General features: G+C 40.8%; 3 protein-coding genes across 4 annotated transcripts; 1 reads left to right on the top strand and 2 right to left on the bottom strand.

The window, feature by feature from the left end:
* The first annotated feature begins 254 nt into the window (after window positions 1–254).
* On the top strand, window positions 255–1,834 carry LOC116161846 (facilitated trehalose transporter Tret1-like). The gene is made up of 2 exons (XM_031475318.1): window positions 255–402; window positions 450–1,834. The coding sequence occupies exons 1-2, from the start codon at window positions 288–290 to the stop codon at window positions 1,766–1,768; spliced, it is 1,434 nt and encodes a 477-aa protein (XP_031331178.1). The 5' UTR covers window positions 255–287; the 3' UTR covers window positions 1,769–1,834.
* Window positions 1,835–9,060: 7,226 nt separating this feature from the next.
* On the bottom strand, window positions 9,061–10,100 carry LOC116161470 (facilitated trehalose transporter Tret1-like). Its single transcript, XM_031474823.1, has 3 exons — window positions 10,028–10,100; window positions 9,275–9,975; window positions 9,061–9,204 (listed from the first exon to the last, which is right to left on the bottom strand). The coding sequence occupies exons 1-3, from the start codon at window positions 10,098–10,100 to the stop codon at window positions 9,061–9,063; spliced, it is 918 nt and encodes a 305-aa protein (XP_031330683.1).
* Window positions 10,101–15,240: 5,140 nt separating this feature from the next.
* On the bottom strand, window positions 15,241–22,185 carry LOC116162132 (facilitated trehalose transporter Tret1-like). Of its 2 annotated transcripts, XM_031475670.1 has the most exons (3): window positions 22,121–22,185; window positions 16,715–16,829; window positions 15,241–16,662 (listed from the first exon to the last, which is right to left on the bottom strand). In XM_031475670.1, exons 2-3 carry the CDS (start codon window positions 16,794–16,796, stop codon window positions 15,284–15,286), a joined length of 1,461 nt encoding a protein of 486 aa, XP_031331530.1. In that variant the 5' UTR covers window positions 16,797–16,829; window positions 22,121–22,185; the 3' UTR covers window positions 15,241–15,283. The 2 variants fall into 2 exon arrangements, with proteins under 2 accessions (XP_031331530.1, XP_031331529.1); XM_031475669.1 differs by having other exon boundaries at window positions 15,241–16,829; window positions 22,121–22,179.
* Window positions 22,186–24,528: the final 2,343 nt, after the last annotated feature.

Raw genomic sequence — 24,528 nt, 5'->3', positions numbered from 1 at the left:
CCCACTATCGCGCGCCTAGAAAATTCCAGAGCGCCAAAGGTGACGTCATGTCTGGAGCGTTTCCGTTACAATATCTACATGTTCCACTATATTCTGGATGGTGAATTCTAGCGCCTTCTAGACCGCGGTTACTATCAATTAGGCAAATATGCACAAACGCTACTGAATTCTAATTAACTCTTAGACAATAATTGACAAGGTTAATTGGTTGTTTTTGATTATATTCAATTGTCAATTGTAGGTAATTAGGTAGTATCCAAGTAAAACGCAACGAGAGTTAAACGGAGATGGGCGTTTCTTCTAATCTATGTCTAATGAAAATGATAGAGACAGTTGTGGAGAAAGTAATACCAAAAAGTGCCGAAGGCAGCGACTTCGTGCAGATTGCCTCAATGTTTGTGGGTAAGTATCTTAAGCCACTTGAAACTTTGATAACCATATTTTATCAGTTTCCATTGGAGCATTTTCAACGGGAGCCCTCTTCACTTGGCTCTCACCGGCCATTCCGCATCTGATCCGAAACACATCCTACATCGGTCAAATATCGATCGAGGAAGCGTCTTATCTTTCAATGCTGCCAGGAGTTTCCATGATCGTCTCTTCTTTTCTCATAACCAGCGCGATGAAGCACATCGGAAGAAAGCCAATAATCTGGTTCATGGCCCTCCCTCAAGCACTCAGTTGGATACTAACCGGCGAGGCGAAAAGCATAACGCCAATTTACATCGCGCGTATTCTAAATGGGATTGGGGAGGGGATAATGTTTTCTACCGTGATGGCTTACGTTGGGGAGATACTGACACCGGCAGTCCGTGGGAAATGGGGGAATGTGGTAACGTGCTCGATGGGCTTAGGCCAATTGAGCATGGCTGCCTTGAGCGCTTCCGTGGATATCGTTACGGCAGCTTACATTCATCTCTTTGCGCCGCTGCTTCAAATTCTGCTGGTTCCCTTTCTGCCGGAATCCCCGCACTATCTCTTGAAGAAAGGCGAACGCGAAAACGCCAAAGTCGCCCTGATGCGGCTCAGATGGAAAACCGACGTAGACTGTGAGCTTTCAGCTATGAGTGAGAGCATCGAAAGGCAACGTTCTGAAGCTGGCTCATTTAAGGATTTATTCTGGATTCCTGCGAATCGAAGGGCACTGCTGTTGGTACTTGGTCTGCGCACATTTCAGCAATTGAGCGGTATAACTGCATTTGTAATATACGCCCAGTATATATTCGAGTTATCCGGAGCAAGGTCCGTCTCAGAAGAAGTATCTACAATTATTGTTTTTGCCAGTTTATTTCTTTTCTCAATGGTTTGCTTACCAATAGTGGGTAAATACAGCAGAAGACTAATGTTAACAGCATCCTCTGCAGGCTGTGCAATTTCCTTGCTGATCAACGTGTTTCACTTTTACATCCTGGAAGAAACAGAGGTGGACGTATCTGACACCAGCTGGACACCACTGCTAGCCATGGTTTGCTACATTGCCTTCTACAGCGTTGGATTACTTTTTTTGCCCACACTAATGACAGGGGAACTGTTTGCGCTGAGCATAAAAAACCACGGAATGCTTGTTTCCAATGTGTATCTGGCGTTAACAACGATTGCTGTTCCCAAGATTCTTCAGCTACTGCTGTCGAACTTTTCAATGTACGCCACGTTTATATTTTTCACCGCATCGTGTCTAGTTTCCACTATATTTTGCTGGTTTTGCGTTCCGGAAACAAAAGGAAAGACACTGGAGGAAATCCAACAACTTCTCAACAAAACAAAATAAAGTACCTCTCTTATCGACGGTTTAATCTGTCGGCATAGATCGCGCCAAATAAATGCATTATGCGCTTGCGCAGAAATAATAGAGAACGCGGCGCATGACAAAAGTAAATCACGCTCATGCGCAGTGCAATTTTTCCATAACATTTTAAATCATTTTCCATGGGTTTTCTAATAGCGTTTTCAATTGGTAAAACTCGTGCTGCACGAGTGTTGCATGAGAAACTGAAGAAATCCTGTGAAAATTGCTCTCAATAGAACATAAATATTTCCAAATATTTGTTGTCATTTGTCCGTAACCTCATTATAGATTTAGATAATCGACAAATCTCTGTTCTAAAAAATGACTGAAATGATTTCAGTATTATTTATGATAAACGATGAGGAGTATAAATTTGAAATTCCTGTAAAAGACCAATTTTTGGCGTTCAGTTTAATGAGTAAGTGCAACTTTTTGTAAAATAGAAGTTATGGCTAGTTCATCATCTTCGCTATCGCTAGATGACGACAAAAAACTCTCCCAACGCAAGAAACAAATTCAAATTGTCTCACGTTTGTTTTGAAAATTTGTTAACTAGCAGCTCCACGAGCTCTCGGACCTTGTGCGTCGAAATTTGCACTGAGTGCGTAATTGTTGCATCACATTTGCCAATGGAACACAGAAAATTGCCCTAAATTTACCAATAGAATGTAAAAATTGCACTCGTGCAGCACGAGTGTTGCCAATCGAAAACGCTATAAGCATTCCCAGCACTTAGAAATCTCTCAAAGTAGCTTTAGGTGTTTTCCAGAGCAGTCAAAAAAGGCTTTCCACAGCCTTAGGTATCAGGTTTGTAGCACTTTTCCAGGGAATTTTTGTGTCCCCTTTCAAGCCTTCTCAAGAGTTTAGCCGTTCAAGACTTTTTCGAAGCTCCTAGAATCAGTTCAATCAGTTCTAGAATAGACAAAGCTCTGGTATAGGTTTAGAAAAGAACCTTCTAAAGAGGACTGAAAAGCTCTAGAAAAAGATTCAATGAAACTCTGTAAACTACTTAACCATTAAGGTGCTTTTTAGACTGTTTCACTTCAGACCTTGCTATGGTCGCAGGCTGTGCCTAAGTGCTGACCGGTCGGGCTCCCCTGCGAATAGATAGATGGTCGCTTAGTTTGAAGAAGCACTATACAAGACGCTCACTAATTTTGGAGGTTAAACCATTTCTATGTTCAGAATGTTCTCGGTCCCTTATGAACTTCTCAGTACAACTGTATATATTGCTTCTCCAGAGGTTAATAGTGTCCTCCTACAACCTTCTAAAAGTAGGCGGGATTGACCAGTTCTAGAAAAGACCCGCAACAACCTTGAAATTACGCCGTAACAAATAGGCATTGGCCTCTGATGACCTTATCAATGGAATGTGACTTTCAATGGTGTTGAATGGACTTTGACGGGGTCGTCAACCTTTGTCGTTTGAAAAACGGGGTTATGGACTTTGACCGCTGAGTAATGAACTTTGAACGACAACCTTTAGACTTTATAATAAGGACAAAAACAATTTTGGATACGATCTTTATAGAGTACCCAGAAAAGGTCTTAACAGTTCTGAAATTGAGCTACAAAGCTGTGGACAGTCTCGGAAAGATGCTAGAATGATCTAAAAATCGTTTTTGGAAGTACTTATGAGACTATGAAATGCACTCTCGGAGCTCTCCAAAGCGGGTAAAACCTTTTTAAGGGATTTTCAGTTTTTTCCTGCGCTTTTATATCTTTTCTACATTAGTCAAGACTTTTGGGCCCTTCTAAATACGCCCAGCTCTGGAAATAAGCCTAGATAGTTCGGAAAAGGCCCTAAATAACGCCACTGCCAACAACCGAATTATGTCAACAAAAAACGAGACGGCGGAAAAAAAGTGTCAGCGACCCCTTTATTAACTAAAATGCACTTTATGTTTCAAGACTGGTCATACCATTGAGAATTGCTTTCTCAAGAGCTCCATTGATAAGCGGCGTAATATTAATGTTACATGTTCCGAAAAAACCGTTCCACATAAAATGAAAATTGATAAACAATTTTACATGGAATTAATTGACACCGTTTCCCTTATGTCGAATAATTTTGTAGTGCAGTTCCCCAAGAATTTCGCGAGAAAATCAAATGTTCTTCTCGACACTAGACATGGCGTCAGGATTTTACCAAATCCCTATACAGCGAAATTCAATTCGCAATACTGCTTTTGTATCCTCAAAGATGCTTGCTACTAATATTTTAGAATGCCGTTCGGTTTAGCAAACGCGCCATCGGTGGTTCAAAGAGCAATGAGTAGTGCTCTGGCTTTGAAACATGGTATCATTAGGCCTGGTCGTCGTAAAGTGGATGCGTCGAGTCACCAACAAAGTTAAGCAACTCAGACAGTTTACGGCGACCGATCAAAGATGGCGGCTTTAGTGAGTAATAAAATTGCGACCGATCCAAGATGGCGCCCAACAAAATGGCGGAATTCGAGACTAATAAAAATGGGGACCAATCCAAGATGGCGCGCAACAAGATTGGCGGACCGCACCGCTCATTGGCTGGCCACAGGGGGCGGGAGCAGTTATACAGGGAGGGTTCCTGGACCACTTCAAGGTCGCTCGCCACCTGGTGGTGACCTTGGAGAGTATGTCAAGGTGACCTTGGGAATTAGAAGGTCATCCGAGGACATTGACTATTTATTTTCAAGGTCATCCGAGGTCACTGGCCCCATTAATTTTCAATATCATCCGAGGTGATCGATCCCATTAATGTTCAAGGTCAAACGAGGTCAATGACCCCCTTAATTTTCAAGCTCATCCGAGGTCATTGACCTCATTAAATTTTAAGGGCATCCTAGGTCATTGACTCCATTAATTTTCAATGTCATCCGAAGTCATTGGCTCCCGTTAATTTTTAAGGTCATCCGAAGTCATTGGCTCCCGTTAATTTTTAAGGTCATCTGAGTTCATTGAACTCATCAATTTTCAAGGTCATGCAGTCATTGACCCCATTTTTGGGGGTTACAGGTCATCCGAGGGCATTGACCCCATTGTAGTGTTAAATTACATTCTTAAGGTGATTTTGAACAAAATATGTCACACCCACACACACACTGAGTAAAAAATTATATCCTTCAGAAGGCTATATAACTACAGGCAAATAAAATATGCAAGTACGTTAGGATTGCGTTTATAACTAATCGGTAAACCATAAGTGACAATAAACTACTCTGCAGCTTCTTATATACACCATTGCAGAACGTCGATATAGGTTAAACGTTGGGTCATTCACTTTGGATGACCCTGAAAATATTATGGGGTTAATGACCTTGGAAGACTGAAAAATTTGATCTTTGGCCTTTAGATTAATCTATTTTCCAAGGTCACCGCAAGGTTACTAACAGAGGACAACGCCCCCTAAAAATTGTGTTAATAACCTCGGATTATCTTAAGAATGTAATTTGGCATTACAAAAAATCGGGTCAATGCCCTCGAATGACCTGTACCCTAAAAAATGGGGTCAATGGCCTCGAATGACCTTAAAATTAATGGAGTAAGTGGCCTCGGATGACATTGAAAATGAGGTCACCGCCCTCGTAGCACGCGACTGTCACCTTGACCTAATTTCCAAGGTCACCGCCACATCACATTGACCTACTTTCCAGGGTCACCACCAGGTGGCGAGCGACCTTGAAGTGGTCCAGGAACCCCTGTATAACTACTGGCGTGCTCTGAAGGCTCCGCCTACCGTGTCCCCATTGGCTAAGGGTAGTGGCATATAGAGGGGTACTCGTTTATGATTGGATGTGACGTCACGTGCTCGTCTCTGATTGGTGTGACGTCACTTTCTCGTCCAGCACGAGCATAGGTCTTCAACTTGTCTTGCTGGGTACTTTCGTAAATTTATCAATGATTTTGCCATTAAGACGATTGACGAAAAAATGTTCCTTTGGCATAGAAGGGAGAAGGGAGGCCATCTTAGAACAGGATCACCAAAACGCTCAAGGACGCAGCATGGAAAACACTTGGGGGACATAAACCGTCTATGTCACCGAACGGGAAGGAAGCCATGGAACAAGCCACACAAACCAGAAACAAAGAAAGAGCTAAGGGAGGCCAGAGAGGAGAACAACATAAGAGCAAGGAATTCGCCGAGTTTACAAAAAACCTCGCCAAGCTCAGCCCAATGGAGTGGAATGCGCAAATGTATAGGCACATGAAAAACAGGAGGAGGAAACAAGGGAGAACAAAAAAATATGTACCAATGATAGCATGGGAGAATATTCTGAAGGAGGAACAAGAAGCACAGGCCCAGGTAATAGAGGAGAACGATTACTGGCAACTCCCGGCAACCCTTCGCGATGGAAAAGATGATGGAGTGCCATGAACCACTTTATTGGCTTCATTCCGATGTACGTCATTGCGCTAGGAGCAAATAAGACGCGATCATGGAAGCTGCTGACAGTATTAAAAAATAAGACGCTTCCTCGATTCAGATTTGACCGATGTAGGAGGTGTTTTGAATCAGATGCGGAATGGCGGGTGAGGCCCAAACGAAGAGGGCTTCCGCTGAAAATGCTCCAATGCAGACTGATAAGATGTGATTATTAAAGATTCAATTAGCTTAAGATACTTACCCACAAAAATCTCGGAAATATGCACTAAGTCAAACAAAGCTTGTTTGGACAAAATACCCCGCACGCGGTCGGTCGATAGTGGAAATAAGAAATCTAACATTACAGTTTTTCTCTTTATCAATCCCAATAATCTGGTCGTACGTTTGCGATAGCAAGGTGCACTAACACACATACGCTTACAGCTCCTGAACATCACCTTTCTTTAACACACAAAACTTGATGTTGAGGAATTGCCAGTGGCGGTTCAGACGGTACAAATTTGCAATAAAAAAGTGAACCTCAACAAAAGGCTTTAAGCTAACTGAAATCTTAAATTAATTTGCTTCTGCACAAAATTATTATAATAAAGACAAAACTGCGTTTTCAACAAAGCAAATAGGGCGGACTGTCCGAATAAGACTACCGCAAAGAGAAGTACACGCTTTCCAACCGTCGCGATCCAGCCTCGCTTTTACATAGGTTCCAGTATTTACAGAAACACCACTTCCACCACAAAAATCTCTTTCTTACGGTAATTATAAAAAAAGCGCCAATCGAAAATTGACGAGAAACGTTCGGCTTCGAAAGAACGCGACAAACGTCCTCGCTTACGCCGCAATAATCCGCGAATCGTTGAACACCTGAATATCCCGTTATCAGCCCCAGATGTGCATTTTCGAAAATAGAAATTTAAATGAAATAAACCAATTCTGCGCTTATTCGTAAATACGTGACTGGTAGCAACGAAGGTTCTCGTCGTCCCTCCAGTCAACTGTGCCGAGTACTGCGTGGCACTGGGGTGCAGTGTCGATAACAGTACCCCTCGGATACCGTGCGACCTCCGAGGGGTGGCTCCTTTCCGAAGGAGATTGGCAGCTGTGGGTGTCTCTGTCCTGGTGAGACCACATTTCCGCACTATTCGTGGGGATTGTACGAACTATAATTCAAACAAACCCCTCCTGAGGTTCTCGTCAAAGGGGACCAACAAGCCAGTCCTCAAAAGGGGTTCGGTAACGGGGCTGGCTCCTCGAAAGAGGGGGCGCTTTCAACGCAAGGCCTTATTCACTGACCTGGTGGTGGACTAGCTCCTATTCGCAAATAGTACTGGCTCATAGAAGGCGATGACCAGGAAGCGCCCGAACAAGGGTAAGACCTCGAGTTAAGCGGGTTCTGCGCCAAAACCGGTGGTTCAGAGGGACAACCCGACGCCACGGTCAACATCCACCCCAAATGGACGGGACCCCACACCACAGAACCCCTGGCTGAAACCAACGCCTATTTGGTCCGGAGGGAGAACGACGAGCCCACTTCACCAGCCCCACCAGTTTCTGATGGAGGCTCTTCGGGGGAGGGGGTAACTGTTATAAACGAGTCCGAAAACGAAGCGAGCCTACTGATCAATAGCAAACACCACGACCAGCCGTCCACCGGAAATATAAGCAGCGTCGAAACAGCCAGGAGAATCAGTCGAGCTGGGAAAGTCTACTTTACCCTTAAAGCAACCACTGAGATAAAGATAGAGTCTTGTACCCCGATTTAGCTCTAGAAAGCTCTGGAATTGAGGTCTAAGACAGTTACGAAAAAGATATACAGAGCTCTCGAAATTTATGGTAGGGACCAAAAATGTTTTCTCGAACTGTATAGTTTCTTTGTAGAAGTCTTTTGATTCAGTGACTTACAGAGTAGCCTCTAAAAAATAACTGGCGATCAAAAATGAGTTGCTATCGAGTCGCCTTTGGAACTTCAAGTTAAGTACCTACGATCTCTCATGTAAACAAAAATTCCAACGGTGACTCATTTTTGATCGTATAGTATTTAAGAGACAAAGTGAGTTTTTAGAGCATCTGTAAACCGGTAGGGAGTTCTAGAAATCTCCTTAAAGATTTCGATTTTTATTACTCCTTTGAGCGCTTTTCATAGTTGAAGGACTTCCAAAACTTTATTGGCGCCGTGCTTCTTGGTTCTCTGCAGAGTTTTACAGGCTCTTTGCTATTGTTGCTCTGTGTTTCGTCCCCAAAATAGAAGTCATACCTTTCGTTTTTCTGTTGACATTCCTTCAAAGAAATTATCATTAGTACGCCCTGTATATAACTATTTCACCTGTCCCTGTATATATCCCCACTTGCGACGCATGAGCCGTCAAAGTTAATACAAGATGTCATTGTCGACAATGAACGTGGTTGTTAAAAAGCGCCATGTCATTTCTCCCAATAAATAAATAAATATAAAATAATTAAATAAATAAGACCAAGTACTTTATTCAGAGTTAGTTGCTTACAATGAACCTTTCGTTTTGCCTAAAAGTCGTTGGATTTCCTCCAGAGTCTTATCTTTCGTCTCTGGAACGCAGTAATAGGAAAATGCAGCAGAGGCGAAACAGCAAAAGGTAAAAATTAGGAACGTGGCGTATAGTGAGATGTGTACCAGCAGCACCTGGAGGAGTTTTGGTACGACAATTACGGTCAGCGCAAAGTAAGAGGTTGAAACGAAGACGGCGTGATTTTTGATGCTTTCCGAAAATAACTCCCCGGTCATCAGCGTGGGTATCAACGACAATCCCACCGTGATAGAGGCATAATACAGGGTCATCCCTAATAGCGGTACCCAACTCGCTTTGGATACATTCAGTTGCGTTTCCTCCATCACGTAGAAATAAAGCGCGTTTAGCAAGAGGGATATGGCAGCTCCCAATTAGGAAGTTATTAACATTGCTCTTCTGCCGAATCGACTGATAATTGGCAAAGCAAATATGGAGAGCGCAAACGAAACCGTGCCAACCGAAATTGAGGATGCTTCGGCCGAAATGGATTCAGCTCCGGCTAACTGGAAGATGTACTGCGCGTAGATGACGAACGCGGAAAACCCGCTGAATTGCTGGCAGGTGCGCAGCCCAATAGGTAATCACCCAGAGGGCCCTGCGGTTGGTGACAATTTTAAGAAGATCCATGAAGCTGCCAGACTCGGAGATTTGTCGCTCGACGTCTTTGCGTAAGGCGAGAAACTCGTCGTCGACGTCGGTTTTCCACCTCAGTTGTCTCAACGCAGCTTTGGCGTCGTCGTACCGGCCCTTCTCAAGCAGGAAATAAGGCGAGTCCGGTAGGAGCGCCACCAGCACAAGTTGGAGAAGAGGCGCGAAGAGAAAAATGTACGCAGCCGTCGCGATGCCAATGTAGTCGTTCGCGACGGTTATGCAGAGGTTACCTAGGAGCGTTGCGCACGAAAACATGCTGCCCCATTTCCCTCGAAGCTCGGGCGTCGTTATTTCGCCGATGTAAACCGTTATGGTACAGAAACCGATCGCCTCCCCAATTCCGCTGAGGGCGCGCGCGATGTAGATTGGGGCGATGCTCTTCGCCTGGGCGATCAGTATCCAGCTGAGTAGTTGGGGAATCGTCATGGACCATATGATGCGTTTCCTTCCGACGTGCTTCATCGCGTTCGCGACAAGAAAGGAGGAAGCGATCGTGGACACGCCCGATATTACCGAAAAGTAAGACGCTTCTTCGATTGTCACCTGCCCGATGTAGGAGGTGTTTTGGATCAGTTGAGGAGTGGAGGGTGACGGCCACGCGAAGTGGGCTCCTATTGAAAATCCACCGATGGAAACTGTCAAAATCGTCTATTAGAAATCATTGGTGGGGTCGATGATGCTACTCGCCTATTAATACCGAGCATATTTGCACGAGGGCGTTGCCTTCGGATACGTTTGGGATAATTCTTTTTCCTAGCATTTTTGTGGTCTAGGCACTAGAACAAACCCAAAAATTAGGTACCTTTTCAATATGCTACTAACATTCCATTTAAATAACAAAACAACAAATTACATAAAGAAGGTAATTAACGTTAACGTATTTATTAATAATGTTTAATTAGACGCTTATTTCCCAGGATGTATGCTAATGAGAGTAATAATTCCAAGAAACAAATCCTATACAAAATTAGTGTGACGGTCAGAGTTTTTTTTCTAAAATTCAGTTTTAAATATCCGTTAGTTAAGTTAGATCAATGTTATTTCATAGTTTCTTATTCTACCACTAGAGGTCATGGAAATTCTCTATTTTATAAACTATTTTAAATAGGTGCAGGCTGTATCTGAACAAGATTCATTGTTGCTCCATTGTTAGTTATTTGTAAAAATGTACACGTCATATTTTTACTTGATAATTTGTCTACCTTTTTGAAGGGGATTTAATTTGATGGTGTATTAATTTTCTCTGAATTTCTGTTTGTGTCTGGATCGAGTTGCTCGGCGTGTCAAACGTGAATTTTATTCTCGTAATTTATGTCCCTCTCTTTTTGTTTTATCTGATTGCAGATTACTGGCAGACAGCACCCTTCTGAATTCAGACGACTGCGCCCAGGGTTCAAAGGTAAGTTGGTCATTGATCATTCTGTGAGCTAACGTTTATACAGAAAGAAATTGACTAACTAAAAATTTTCTTTACCAGTTATTTATTCATTATAGAAGACAGAATAGCGCATGCGCAAGTGTGAGGGTGGTATCTGTAGGCGCCCAAAGTCGACTACCCTTCGAAGATGCGGCTTGCAAAAGTTAGATCTTGTAATGATCTTAGCCTCCTACTATCTTGGCGAGCTAACGCCAACTTCAAGTCACACCGGAATATTGGACCATATTCTGTCCCGCGAGAATTTGTCACTCGAGGGCTACTCTGAGTGCACTAAGATCGTGATCGTCATGTAGGACACCTACGTGGTGTAATAACTGGGTTCTAAGCAGGCACCGAAGGCGTTTTATGGGCAAAGAACACCAAAAGCAATAGTTGATTAGGTTTATATTGAAACTAATACCAATACCAATACGGCGCTCCTGCAGAGGGTCTTAAGTGGTTCTATACTACTCCGGCATTTACCTTACGAATTAGGAAAACTGCAGGAAAACCTAATTCGGAGTAGTCCTATAATGAACAAAGCCTACAGCTAACATCTAATGTACAGCACTTTGGAGCCCTCTCGAAACCGGGGTAAATACTACATACACGCTATGAGTAACCAAAATGGAATCGAGCAATTCCCCAGGTATTACAACACATACGTCAGACAAAACTAAGAGATATTAAATATGCCTCGCCGGACGGTAGGATTACCCAGGCCCAGTGGGGTGCCTGTAGACGTGGGCTAAAGTTGTTGGGTTTCGGAACGAGTGAAAATGTTAGTGTTAGGTTCACCAGGGCCCGTATAAACTTGAATAACTCGATCCTCTCTAAACAAGCACACTTCCCTCTTGATTACTCACAGCCCCAAATAAGCAAATATAATGAAATGCAATGAAATAATTGAGAGTGACTAAAAATCACACATACACAAATATGTACAGCACAGATATAGCCCTACCGACAATGAAACATGATTGCCAATACCAACAAAGGTTACACATTAAGAAGAAATATTTTCTTATAGAATGTGGCCTGTAGAGTCCATAAGTTCAAACAGTTCCAAGATTGAGCTACTAGATCAAAAGTTACAGCCCTTTGAATTTTTTGCCGAAATTGGTTTTTTGCCCATAACTTTTGATTGAGACGTCTAATCGAAAAAGTACGAATCGTTTTGGATTCTACGCACCAAAATTAATAAGAAAAAGTTCTTTCCCGAGAAATTTTGGTGCAGTCGATTTTTGGTTTGAAACTTCGACCACAAATTCTGACAAACCGGAATATCTCGAAAACGGTGGGTCGTAGATATGCCTTCCGACCCCTCGTTGGAAAGGTCTCGACCAGCGCTATCGATTGGCGCAGAATTTTTGGTCAAGGGTCAGGGGTCAAAGGTCAAGGGTCAGGGGTCAAGGGTCGAGGGTCAGAAAAGGGTTTAGAAAATAATGAAAAAATTGTTGGTCCTTCGTGAAAAATGATCACAAAGGTAGCGAAGGCTTAACAATTTTGGAGGGGAGTATACATCTCGGGAAAGGAATATTCTGAGAATAACCCCCCCCCCCCCCCCCCCCCGAATTGTCATTAAGTGAGTATTCCAGGTCATTCCCCCAAATTATTAAGCCTTCCGTACTTTTTCATTATTTTCCAGGGAGGTCTATCTATCATTCTTCACCTGAAAATGTTTAGAAAAATACGGAAAAATAATTTTAAAAAATGGTTTTCCTGATCACAAAAGCGCTGAAGGATTAACAACTTTGTAGGGGAGTATATCACCTGGGGGTTAGGGAGTATTCAAGTAAATACATCCTACGACAGAAGTATGCTGTCAATCTCCGTCTCATATTGTCATTAAGTGTTCCGAAAACTCGTCTGTCCTGGAATGTTACCTGTGCCTGATGAGGAGTATTTCATACCAGGTAAATATATCCAAAAAAAATCCAGTGAACCTCCCCGGGGAGACTATCGAAAATCTTCTTTGCACGAAAGGTCTCCCAAGTTCCCTGTTGCTGTGTTGTCCCCCCCCCCCCCCCCAAATAAATAATACAAAATGAATGGTCCTCCTTGAAAAATGATAGCAAAGTTGGCGAAGCTTTAACAATTTTGGGGGGGGGGGGGGAGGAGTATGAAGTACGCCTCGGGTAAATACATTCCAAAAAAATATTCTGTACATGTACATCTCCCTCCCGAATTAAAAGGGCCCCACCCAGACCTCCACCACTCCCCTCCAAAATTGTTAAGCCTTCAACATCTTTGTCATTTTTAGGGAGGGTTATCGAACTTTCTTTGCATGAGAGGTATTCCATGTTTTCAACATCCCTTGTTGCTGTGTTGTTCCCCAAAACGTTAAATAATAAAAAAATTATTGGCCCTCTTTGGAAAATGATCACAAACGTGGCTAAGGCTTAACGATTTTGAAGGGGAGTATGAAATGTCCCCCAGGTAAATACATCTCAAGAAAAAAATGTTGTGATCCCCCAAATTGTCATTAACAAAGAATACCACCATGCCATCATAAACTTTTTGTCATTCAACTGAGGTAGACGGTACTGAAAAGAATTTAGCCAATATCTTTGGTTTGGGTTCACTTATAAATCCTAAAAAAATACACAAACTGGCCCACGGGATAAATTCCCACAAATCGACCTTCAGGGACGTTAGAATGAGTTTAAGTTCACATTTCTTATACAAAATCAAAAATTAGGTGAAACTCCCATTGGCATCTGATTTTCTCCTTTGGAAGGCAGCATGAATTTTGGAAAATTGACAGCCAAAAACACACATTAATTGTTTTTAACCTTCCTACTGGTTGCCGTCTTATTTATAATGTTAGGCGCATCTCGTATAAACAAATTAGACGCGCAACTTCGATTAATAAAGTGGTTTTTCAACGTAACCAGCCACTCCAAAAAAGCGCAACGCAATGTTTTGCACCTTGGACCCTAACACGTTCGTGGTAACAATTTACTTAATCGCGAAAACGCAATGAAGTTCTCTTTCTGCATAAACCAGCCACGTATTACTAATTTACTTATAATTTAGAAGGCACCTACGTCAATAAACTCGTCAAAATGGCGAAACGATGGCCAACGATTCTCCCACACACTGCGGTTTTACGACTTGCGGTTCGAACTTTTAAATAATTTAAATCTCCAAGATAGCCAGCACAAATTCGCTTGATAGCTTGGCGAAGAATTTCGTTTTTCGCGAACTATAAATCATCGCACTCACGGTACATAGGTTTGCACCGATGGGTCGGCTAATAAATCGATACGCGATCGAATCCTGCATAGATTCTCTTCGAAGGTCTCAGCGAGAATCTCGCTCTCCCACCAGATTTTTATATAAATACCTCGCTGAATCCCAAATACAAATGACCCCCTTTTTTTAAAGCGTGCCATCTTAAACAATACAAATCCCGCATTTTCATCACGTACTCGGCTTTTTGCAAAACGTGACGCAACTTTTGAGTCTTGTTCTGTTTCCCTATGAAGCGGTACACGTATATACACCGGCAAATTTATAAATTTAACAAAAAATGTTTAAACCCTAAAGCAACCACCTGTTACACCACGCACTATAATTATCGCTTCTAATTACGTTCACTGTCACTGTTAAATTGGTCCTTTATTTGTAGTACTGTTTTCTACTTTATAAACTTGGAACGTAACAAAATGTACCCTCTGCTTAAACAATTCAATGCTGCGAGCGTGCAAAGCCGTCCGCCCTCCCTATCCACGCACCTTCTTAAACACGTTAGCCCGCACTTCACAACCTTGCGCCTTTCAACTTAATACAATCTCATGATAAAAACAACATGAGATTTTTTTATTACAAATTTACATTAATAATTACAACGTAGAGAGTAACTAGCCCTTCCCCCAGTGTAGGTATGTGTATTGTCCCCGGTATCACCTCTCATTATTCCGTTGACTGTATTCCACTCCCGTCTGCCAGTTCTAATAGTTTGTTGCATTTCTTTGTATTTTAATGCTTCCTATTTTAAGGTTTAGAAGATCTCCCCTCCCCCTTTTTCATCTACCAAATGTTCTACGTTCATTCTTCTATTTCATACCTTCTCTGTAAATCGAGTTTTCACCTTTATTTCTTATAACTCGGAATATTCGTTCCTCACGCCCTCTACGTGTGTTTACGTGTTTTCTTCATCTTTCTCCCTCCGTCTCTACGTCGCCATGCGAGTAGTGCGTGGATTTTGCATTCATTCGGATCTGGGTCACCAGCTCCAGCAATGTTTAGCAAAAAAGTAAGTTTGTTCTCTGGTATATTGTCGGCGGGGAATGAATCCGGGAAAGTTTTGGAAAAAATCCGGGAACAGTTTATTACACTACAAGAAAGGATAATTGCGAAGTCGGACAAAGTAAAGACGCACGTCTTAGTAGCATAAGTTAGACGACAGTATTTCGACCCAGGACAAACTAATTAAGCGCGCCAGTATATTTTTTTAATATTTTTAAAAAATTCAATGTCAACGTTGAGTAATAATTTAATTGCGACCTACTCATATAAAATCAATCTACAGTGGGCAAATGTTCATTTCGTGAATCATTTATTAAACGTTCTTCCTGCGCGCGACCATGGGTGCCTAACAGGCGTTGAATTTCCTCCAAAGTCTTCCCCTTGGTCTCCGGCACGAAGAAATAACAAAAAACGGTCGACGCCAGGCTGAAAAACGTAAACAACAGGAAAGGTGCGTACAGTGGGAAATGAGCTAGCAACAGTTGAAGAAGTTTCGGAACAATGATCATCGTCAGCGCCATGTACGAATTCGCGACGAACATGGCGTGGTTCTTGATGCTCGCCGAAAACAGTTCGCCGATCATCAAAAACGGCAACAGCGACAGGCCGGTTGTTAAAAACACGATGTACGAAACCATCCCGAAGAGGGGCACCCAATTCAGCTGCCCCACGTCGACGCTTGTTTCCGACTGGATGTAGAAGAAGGCGGTGGAGATCAGCAGAGATATGGTGCAGCCGAAACTGGAAAACGTCAGCATAATTCTGCGGGGGTATCTTCCGACGAACAGAGAGGCGATCGCCGAGAAGGAGAACAAGAACGCGAAGAAGATCATCGACGACTCTCCGGGCGAGAGCGACTTAACGCCGGCTAACTCGAAGATGCGCTGGGAGTAGACGATGAACGCCGACATCCCGCTGTACTCTTGGCAGGTGATTATTGCAATGATAAAGATTAGCGCCCTTCGATTTGTGGGTGTCCGGAACAGGTCGCGAAAGGTTCCCGGCTCGGAAATCTGCCGTTGGACGTCCCTGCGCAGATCGTAGAGCTCTTCCAGCGCGTCGGTCTTCCAGCGAAGCTCTTCCAAGGCGAGCTTCGCGTCGAGCGTTCTGCCTTTCATCAGGAGTAGATAGGGCGATTCCGGTACGGTGGCGATCAGTAGGAGCTGTAGAAGGGGTGCGAAGAGGAAGATGTAGGCCGTGGTGACGAGGTCGCAGTAATTGGCGACGATGACCACGCTAAGATGCCCGAGCAGGATGGCGCACATGGGAATGTTACCCCATCTACCACGAACGGTGGGTGTCGCTATTTCGCCTACGTACACGGAGATAGCGCAAAAGTTGACCGCGTCCGAAATTCCGTTGACCGCTCGTGCGACGTAGAGGGACACGATGCTTTTCGCGGTCGCGATCAAAAGCCAGCTGGCGATGTGCGGGATCGCCATGAATCCGATCACCAACTTTCTCCCGAAGACTTTCGTCGCGTTCGCGACGAAGAACGACGAGGCGATGGTTGCCACGGGAGTTATAACTGAAAAATACGACGCTTGCTCTATTGTTATTGGTCCGATGTAGGACGTGTTGAGGAGCAGCTGTGGAACAGCGGGGGATAACCAGGCCAGTTGCGCTCCGGCTGAGAATCCTCCCAGTGACGCTGAAGTGGGTACGTGGTTGAGTGTAGTCAGTGATGGATGCTGGGATCTTACCAGTAAAAATTGCCAAGAGTTGCACCAAACTGCTCCCATTTTCACTCTTTGGAATGAGCTTTTCCAAAATCGTCTTCCCCATAACAGCTTTCGTTGGAAGCAACTGAAACAGTCGCTAAAACAAAACGTCAAGTTAATTAGCCGATTAGGTTTGCAAATAGAGTGAGGTTACTCAAAGTTTTTAAGTAATCAGCAATTACTATGCCGTTGCCTTGAATTTACACTTAATTGCAGGAGTATCGTTTTGCACGTATTTATCGACAGTTTTAATTAAAAGCCTTTTTTTTATCAAAGACAGTCGGCCGACAATTAAGAACACGTTACTATGGGGCAACTGTCTGGTCCTTAGCACTTCTTAACCATATGCAAAGACTTGCGTGCTTTGCTTGCACGGGGTGATGCGAACAACTCCCTCAGGTTGTACCGGAATCTGCATTCCAAACATTGGGGGAATCCACAGATTTGACGACATCCGATTAGCTAACAAACGCAGACCCTTCCTGACTTTTCTCAGACTTGGACTTAGAATTCTTACAGTCCCACTAATAATGGCCTAACTCGCCACATTTGTAACATTTTGACTTATGGCCACTCCCGCACAGCCCTTACCGTGATGATTGGGTTTGTTGGGCATATTTTTACTGCTAATAGAGGCCGCATCTTCAGTAGAACTATTTGAGAAGCTTCTCATCCAGTCTGCTCAATAACACATAACCCCTCTCTAAGATTATCCAACGGTCAATTTTACTTGGATACTGACTCCCAAGCATTAAACAGTTGATGGTATTCAGCAGGCACCGATTTAGGAACAGTGAATTTGGCAATTTTACCACGTCCTCCTTCCAAGTTTTATTTTAAATTTTTGTCCATGCTATCGATGATTACTGGGGCGGAGGCTCTTTACACATAAACAATCAAAAGCCGCCTTGTATACATTCAAAATCACCCGACACTCCGTTCTGCAGATATTTGCACTGAAAGGTTTGACACCATCAACAGGACGTCCTACTAGCCTTTTATGAGTACCGTTTTTCGTCATTTCATTGTCAGGGACTATGGTTGCTAGAAATTAATTCCGTTCGTTGAGACCTTTCATTAGAGTACCATGAAGGATAAAACCAGTTCCACTCCTCTCACCCCCCTCGCAACCCCTTCTATTGATAAGCGGTCAGAAAACGGGTAGTGAGTTGAGATCTTTAATTAGAATACCATGAAGGATAAAATTAATTCACCCTTTTACCTTTACCTTTTACCGTTTTACCTTTCCTAAAAAATCGAAAAAAACTAAAATATTTTGTGAAATTGGTCCCACTCATGACTCGTTTTTGAAGAAGGGCACTTACGATCGTTAGTGCTACGTTAGTGCTGTTTGGTGCTCGAATATTGCGAGCCTAACGCTTTACCTTTCCTAAAAAATCGAAAAAAACTCAAATATTTTGTGAAATTGGTCTCACTCGTGACTCGTTTTTTTAAAAAAAAAAGGCACTTTCGATCGTTAGTGCTACGTTAGTGCTGTTTGGTGCTCGAATATTGCGAGCCTAACGTTTTACCTTTCCTAAAAAAACGAAAAAAACTAAAATATTTTGTGAAATTGGTCCCACTCATGACTCGCTTTTGAAGAAAGGCACTTACGATCGCTAGTGCTACGTTAGTGCTGTTTGGTGCTCGAATATTGCGAGCCTAACGTTTTACCTTTCCTAAAAAAACGAAAAAAACTAAAATATTTTGTGAAATTGTTCCCACTCATGACTCGTTTTTGAAGAAAGGCACTTACGATAGTTAGTGCTGTTTGCTGCTCGAATATTGCGAGCCTAACGTTTTACCTTTCCTAAAAAACGAAAAAAACTAAAATATTTTATGAAATTGGTCCCACTCATGACTCATTTTTGAAGAAAGGCACTTACGATCGTTAGTGCTACGTTAGTGCTGTTTGGTGCTCGAATATTGCGAGCCTAACGTTTTACCTTTCCTAAAAAAACGAAAAAAACTAAAATATTTTGTGAAATTGGTCCCACTATGACTCGCTTTTGAAGAAAGGCACTTACGATCGCTAGTGCTACGTTAGTGCTGTTTGGTGCTCGAATATTGCGAGCCTAACGTTTTACCTTTCCTAAAAAAACGAAAAAAACTAAAATATTTTGTGAAATGGGTCCCACTCATGACTCGTTTTTTAAAAAAAGGCACTTACGATCGTTAGTGCTACGTTAGTGCTGTTTAGTGCTCGAATATTGCTAGTCTAACGTTTTACCTTTCCTAAAAAACGAAAAAAACTAAAATATTGTGTGAAATTGTTCCCACTCATGACTCGTTTTTGAAGAAAGGCACTTACGATAGTTAGTGCTGTTTGCTGCTCGAATATTGCGAGCTTAACGTTTTACCTTTCCTAAAAAAACGAAAAAAACTAAAATATTTTGTGAAATTGGTCCCACTCATGACTCGTTTTTGAAGAAAGGCACTTACGGTCGCTAGTGCTGTTTGGTGCTCGAATATTGCGAGCTTAACGTTTTACCTTTCCTAAAAAAACGAAAAAAACTAAAATATTTTGTGAAATTGGTCTCACTCGTGACTCGTTTTTTTAAAAAAAAGGCACTTTCGATCGTTAGTGCTACGTTAGTGCTGTTTGGTGCTCGAATATTGCGAGTCCAACGTTTTACCTTTCATAAAAAAACGAAAAAAACTAAAATATTTTGTGAAAATGGTCCCACTCATGACTCGTTTTTGAAGAAAGGCTGCCCTGTAGGCACTTGGTCACTGTAAACTTAGCTGTAGGTATCACCATGCACTAGAGCAAGCAGCAACGCCCTTCAGCTGGCATGGGATATAAAGAGTGGTCTCATTATTTAGCGGGATTTCCTAAATTTATTCTTGATTTGCTGGGCGAATGGTTTCTGAGTACAGACCTGCCCATTTGATTGCGTACGAAAGTTGGCGGCGCCAGAAAGTTGCGATTTTGGAAAAAATTAACTATAAATCTAAGCTAATCGACAAAATCTAAGTAACCGATTATCCGCTAAAATTACAATGTGTAATTATAAGCTTCCCTCTCGCCACGTATTTTCGCTGACGGCTAAACCGCGTGTCAATTCGTATAAATTTAAAGCAAGTAGAGGTGAATGAAAACGGTAATTATTACTGCTTAGCCCAGATATATGTACCGTTAATTTGAGTAGGTAGCGTAATTAAGTTTTTGTAAATTAAGCAGAGCAAATGTATCTAACTTTGCGTTTTATTACAGGAAACAGTATAAACAGAATTCAATTAATTAAATTTTTTGATCAAATAGGCGTAATTAATTTAGGAGTAATTGTTCTGTTAAATTAATCAGGTGGACGTGAAAGCGGACGACGATGATAAATACTTTGCTTAAGATGAACGTTAATTTGAGTAAGTAGAGGAAATTAATTATAATTAATATTTTTGCCCATTAAGCGAATCAAAAAATAAAAATCCAAAATTAGTAAATTTTTTCGAACGTAATTAATTTAGAAATTGATGTAATTAAATTATTGCTCATTAATTTAATTGTAATAATGTTTTTGTTAATTAAGCACGGAAAACAATAAAACAGAGAAAATGTATCCCACTACGTTTTATTGTTAGAGCGATTATAGAAGGAATTAAAAGACGTAATTAATTTATGAATTAATGCCTTTAATTTTTCTTAATTAAGTTGAGAAAAAAAAGGAAATTGATAAGATGCATCTGAGCCAAAGAAAGTTTTAATTGCGTTTTCACCTAATTAACCGAGGTTAACTAAATTGTAAATTAATTCAATTCATGGTAAATACAAAATGTCAACACGAATATCTGCTAATTTCATAATGAAAGGGCTTAAGCTGATAACTAATTCAGAATTATAAAGAGAATTCACTAATTAATATTTAATTTTTTGCTAATTAACTCAAAAGTAGGTAAATAAATTTGCCGTGTTTAAGTGTGCGAAGAGTCGCCGGGAAGTAAAGGTGAATTAAGGTAGCATTGTGAGTTTAAACCTAATAAAACTGAATATTAATTGTTAAGCAATTAACGTAATTTATTGATTAATCAATGTCTCCTCAAATGACCCAAATGGTGGAGCGGCAATTATTGCTCCTTAGTTTAATAATCCTTGTTAATTTGAGTAGGTAGCAGAAATTAATTTCAATTATTTTTTCTAATTGAGCAGAAGTAAAAAATAAATTAGTTAAAATTGAATTTGTCTAAGTAATCAATCAAAATTAATTTGTCTGTAGGGACTGTGATCAAGATCATTTGAAAAATAACGAAAACAATTTTATTCACTAATTAGCAGAGCTAAATAAGTAAGGTAATTGAAACATACTTGAGTAAAGGTATAAACGACATCTTAACAGAATGTTAACAGGAAATTCACTATGGCATCGAAAATAAATTTAATTAAGCAAAAATAAAATCAAATGTGCCTGATGAATTAGTTTTTCAATCTAGCAAACGCAATTAATTTGTGAATTAATGACTTCTTAGGCAAGTAACGGTGAAATTAGGCAGTTATTATTGCCCCTTTGCTACATTTTTGCTAATTAAGCAAAGCAAAGTTAAGTAAAAACATGTATTACGTTTCATTTTTAATGCAATTATAGAAGGAATTAAAATTAGACTTCATAGTTTCCAACAAACGTAATTAATTTGGTGAAATGGAATGGTAATTATTACTACTTAGCTAAAGATTCAACGTTAATTTCAGTAATTAGCAGTAGTACTTATAATTAAGCAAAGCAAAAAAACAAAGTAAATCATTTTTCGTCTGATTTTTAAAGCGATTATAGAGAGAATTACAAATAGCCGTCAATTAGTAGAATTTTCCGATCCACGAAACGTAATTTATTTATATTTATTTATTAGTGTTTATCAACGTTAATTTGAGTAACAGAAATTAATTAGTTTTAATTATTTCTTGTCAATTAAGTAAAGCAAGAAGAAAGTAGATAAAATGTATCTAAGTCAAGGAAACTTTTAATTTAGTTTTTCCTAATTAAATGAGGTTAATTAAAATATAAATTTCTCATCTACAGGGAAAAGACTTTTCCTTACTGATGAGTTTGTGCTGGAACACGCTATAGATAGGTCAAGATTAAGCAAGTAGGTAGGTACATCAAAAATTAGAATCAAACGTTCAGATTTCTTTAATTCAATATCTTTTCGTTTATTTATGAGGCATCCTGTACAACACAATGCGAGTAAATAAACAGTATTACTTTTAGTGACAATTACAATCTACATCCACTCAAACGCAGAGGCCAAATTATTATCGGTAAACTGATACGGAAATGAGTCAAGTTGACTCCATTTTATTAGTGCCCCAAATCAAATTCAAAAATGTTTTGGAACTGAATTACGTTGTCAAAAACTGGTAGGTAGATACAAAAAGATCTCCAAAAATATCCTTACCTAAGTCTAAACTGGTTGAGATACACTATATAATCACTACGTTTGCTCATATCTGAATGAAAAGGTCAAAGCAATTGAAAAGAGACAGAGATAGTATTCTCTATGGAGATAACAACAATGTTTTCCGCATTTAAATTGCCAATCTCTAAATAAAAGAAATTTTACTTTTGTTTGTTGAAGAGATATACAGTCGATGTGATTGAAGGAGATGTATAAGCAATCGCTTGCAGAATGAGGGAGCAACCCCTCCCCCAACGTAGGGTATGGGTTCTTGTAAAGAGGGTGCCAAAATACATATTTAAACAACTCGCAAGCCAGACTGTCTCCATGGATAGACTGAGGTCGGTATCATCGTGTTGTCACGTTAAAGAGAAAATGCTCAAGAACGCTTTGGGAGGTGCCTCTGGAAACATTCCGAGAGTCGAGAGTGTTTTGGGAGCTTTAAAAATTATTTTCAAACAATCCCAAGGCTCTTGAGGATAATCAAAAGCATTTGAGTGTCTTCGGAAAATTTGATGAGGAAAAATTAATCGGTATGCATGCAAAATAAATTTACGCAAATTCTTCTTTAATTAATTACGTCCGTCTTAGAAGAATGCGAGACGTGTGTCAAAATGCAAGCGTTTTAAGGGCAAATCCAACGAATGTAATCTCGACAGAATAGGAGGCTGTTATTTGTAACCCATTCACCTAATTACGGTTAATTGTACTTATCCAAATAGTCGGAACGAAATCTTCAAATTTGGCAGTCCAGTCAAGCGGCGAAATCTTATATCACGTTGATATTTTCTTTAAACTGAAGGACCTTGCCGGATTAATGCTGGTCGTCGTATACTATTAAAAATTAAAATCGGTTGTGAACGGTTGCAAACGGCAAATTAAATACAACCTCTTGTTTTCGTTAACGGGCGACTTTACAAAGTAACCCACCAATTTCTAACTAACCAGAAATAAAATATTTTCGGAGCGACAATCTTCGCAACGAAGCGCCCAACTCAAAGCGCTTCTAGATACCCGGTGTTCGTCTACAGAGTGATCACTGAAACTGGAATTTCAGGGCGGAAAACGGGTGCTTCGTTACAATATACAAATTAAATTCGGTCAAATGACATGGTGCTTTTTAACAGTCACGCTCATTGTTGAAAAGTTGTACGACGACATCTTCTCGTCGATTGTTGTTCGACTTGTGGGCATATTCCATTCATGCTAATTCTAACTTCGGCGACTCATGCGCCGCACATAACAGGTGGGAATATGTATAGAGATTGGTGCAATAGGGCGTGCTAAGGATGATTTACTTCAAGGAATTTTAAAGTTTTATTTTGTGGACGCAACATATGCATGCCTTCTCAATATTTTTCGTATTTTTTTGGATCTTCCAAACACTTAAAACTACAACTGACGCAGCAGCACGAAGACGTGCAAAGGTGGAAAGCACGCCGAAAGCTCTTTGACATCTTGTTTTTAAGGGCGGTCACGAAAGCATCGTGTAGTACAATTTTGTCGTTATTTTATGTGATTTAGTGCAGTAATGAATGTTTGTAAAGTATTATTTTCTCCGGGGCGGTCATGGGACTGGCAAATAACTGCAGTAAATTAGTTACGACACCTAATGCCGTAATTGACCTCGACGCTCAGCTGTAGGCTCGGATACACAGGACGAGGGGCGAGTTACCTACTTCTGGGGCGGGATTCTGTTAATACAAGCTGTTCGGTTTAGAATCCATGGGCGGTATATCAGTTGAGATTCATTGATTTATACATATTTTGTCGCTAGTTTGATTTATGGCCGGTAAGGGCATGTAATTCTTCACATTTCTTTAACTAGAAGGGTTTTATTGCACCAAAGATAAGTCACTTGTTGTGCAGCTACCTTGTTTTGTTATCTGCTTGTATCCCAACCAGGTCTTTATTTTGTAATTTGCTTTTAACCTTTTTATATCCCGTTTTGTGTATGTGATTTATATATATCATGCTTTATTATCAAGCGCTTGCAACAAATTATCTTATACATTGACAACATATTGCTCATTCGATATTGTAGACAATTAAAATAACTGATCAAAATGCAAAAACTAATTCCAAATACGAATATTATACTATTACGCCATTATATTGCTTCATTTTGTATTTTGTTACTAACGTAAGGGGGCTCCGACACTTTCCGGATTCAAATTTAAGCGGGATCTGATTGGTTTCTGAAAGGAATGGCCGTTCCAGTGTCAATTTTTTAACATTACCTTTATCACATTCAATCATAATGAATAAAAATGAAGGCATCCCCTTTAAAATAACTTATGGTAAAACGAAAAATGAAGGGTAATCCTGCTCTTTGTTGATCACCCTGTATTTAATTAACCGTACTTCAAATTAACACTTGCATTCTATGGTATTATTTTGTGTTTGTA

The sequence above is a fragment of the Photinus pyralis genome, unplaced genomic scaffold, assembly GCF_008802855.1.
Source record: "Photinus pyralis isolate 1611_PpyrPB1 unplaced genomic scaffold, Ppyr1.3 Ppyr1.4_LG10, whole genome shotgun sequence".
Taxonomy (NCBI): domain Eukaryota; kingdom Metazoa; phylum Arthropoda; class Insecta; order Coleoptera; family Lampyridae; genus Photinus; species Photinus pyralis.
Note: the sequence above shows the minus strand (reverse complement) of the source record. Positions and strands in the feature narration are given on the sequence as shown.

Coding starts and splice junctions, on each gene's coding strand:
- LOC116161470 (XM_031474823.1), bottom strand. CDS start 10,100: ATGCTAGGAAAAAGAATTATCCCAAACGTATCCGAAGGCAACGCCCTC. Junction 9,976..10,027: donor AATATGCTCGGTATTAATAG/GCGAGTAGCATC, acceptor CGATTTTGACAG/TTTCCATCGGTGGATTTTCA. Junction 9,205..9,274: donor CCAACCGCAGGGCCCTCTGG/GTGATTACCTAT, acceptor ATCTACGCGCAG/TACATCTTCCAGTTAGCCGG.
- LOC116161846 (XM_031475318.1), top strand. CDS start 288: ATGGGCGTTTCTTCTAATCTATGTCTAATGAAAATGATAGAGACAGTT. Junction 403..449: donor GATTGCCTCAATGTTTGTGG/GTAAGTATCTTA, acceptor ATATTTTATCAG/TTTCCATTGGAGCATTTTCA.
- LOC116162132 (XM_031475669.1), bottom strand. CDS start 22,170: ATGAGCAAACGTAGTGATTATATAGTGTATCTCAACCAGTTTAGACTT. Junction 16,830..22,120: donor CTCAACCAGTTTAGACTTAG/GTAAGGATATTT, acceptor GTTTTGTTTTAG/CGACTGTTTCAGTTGCTTCC.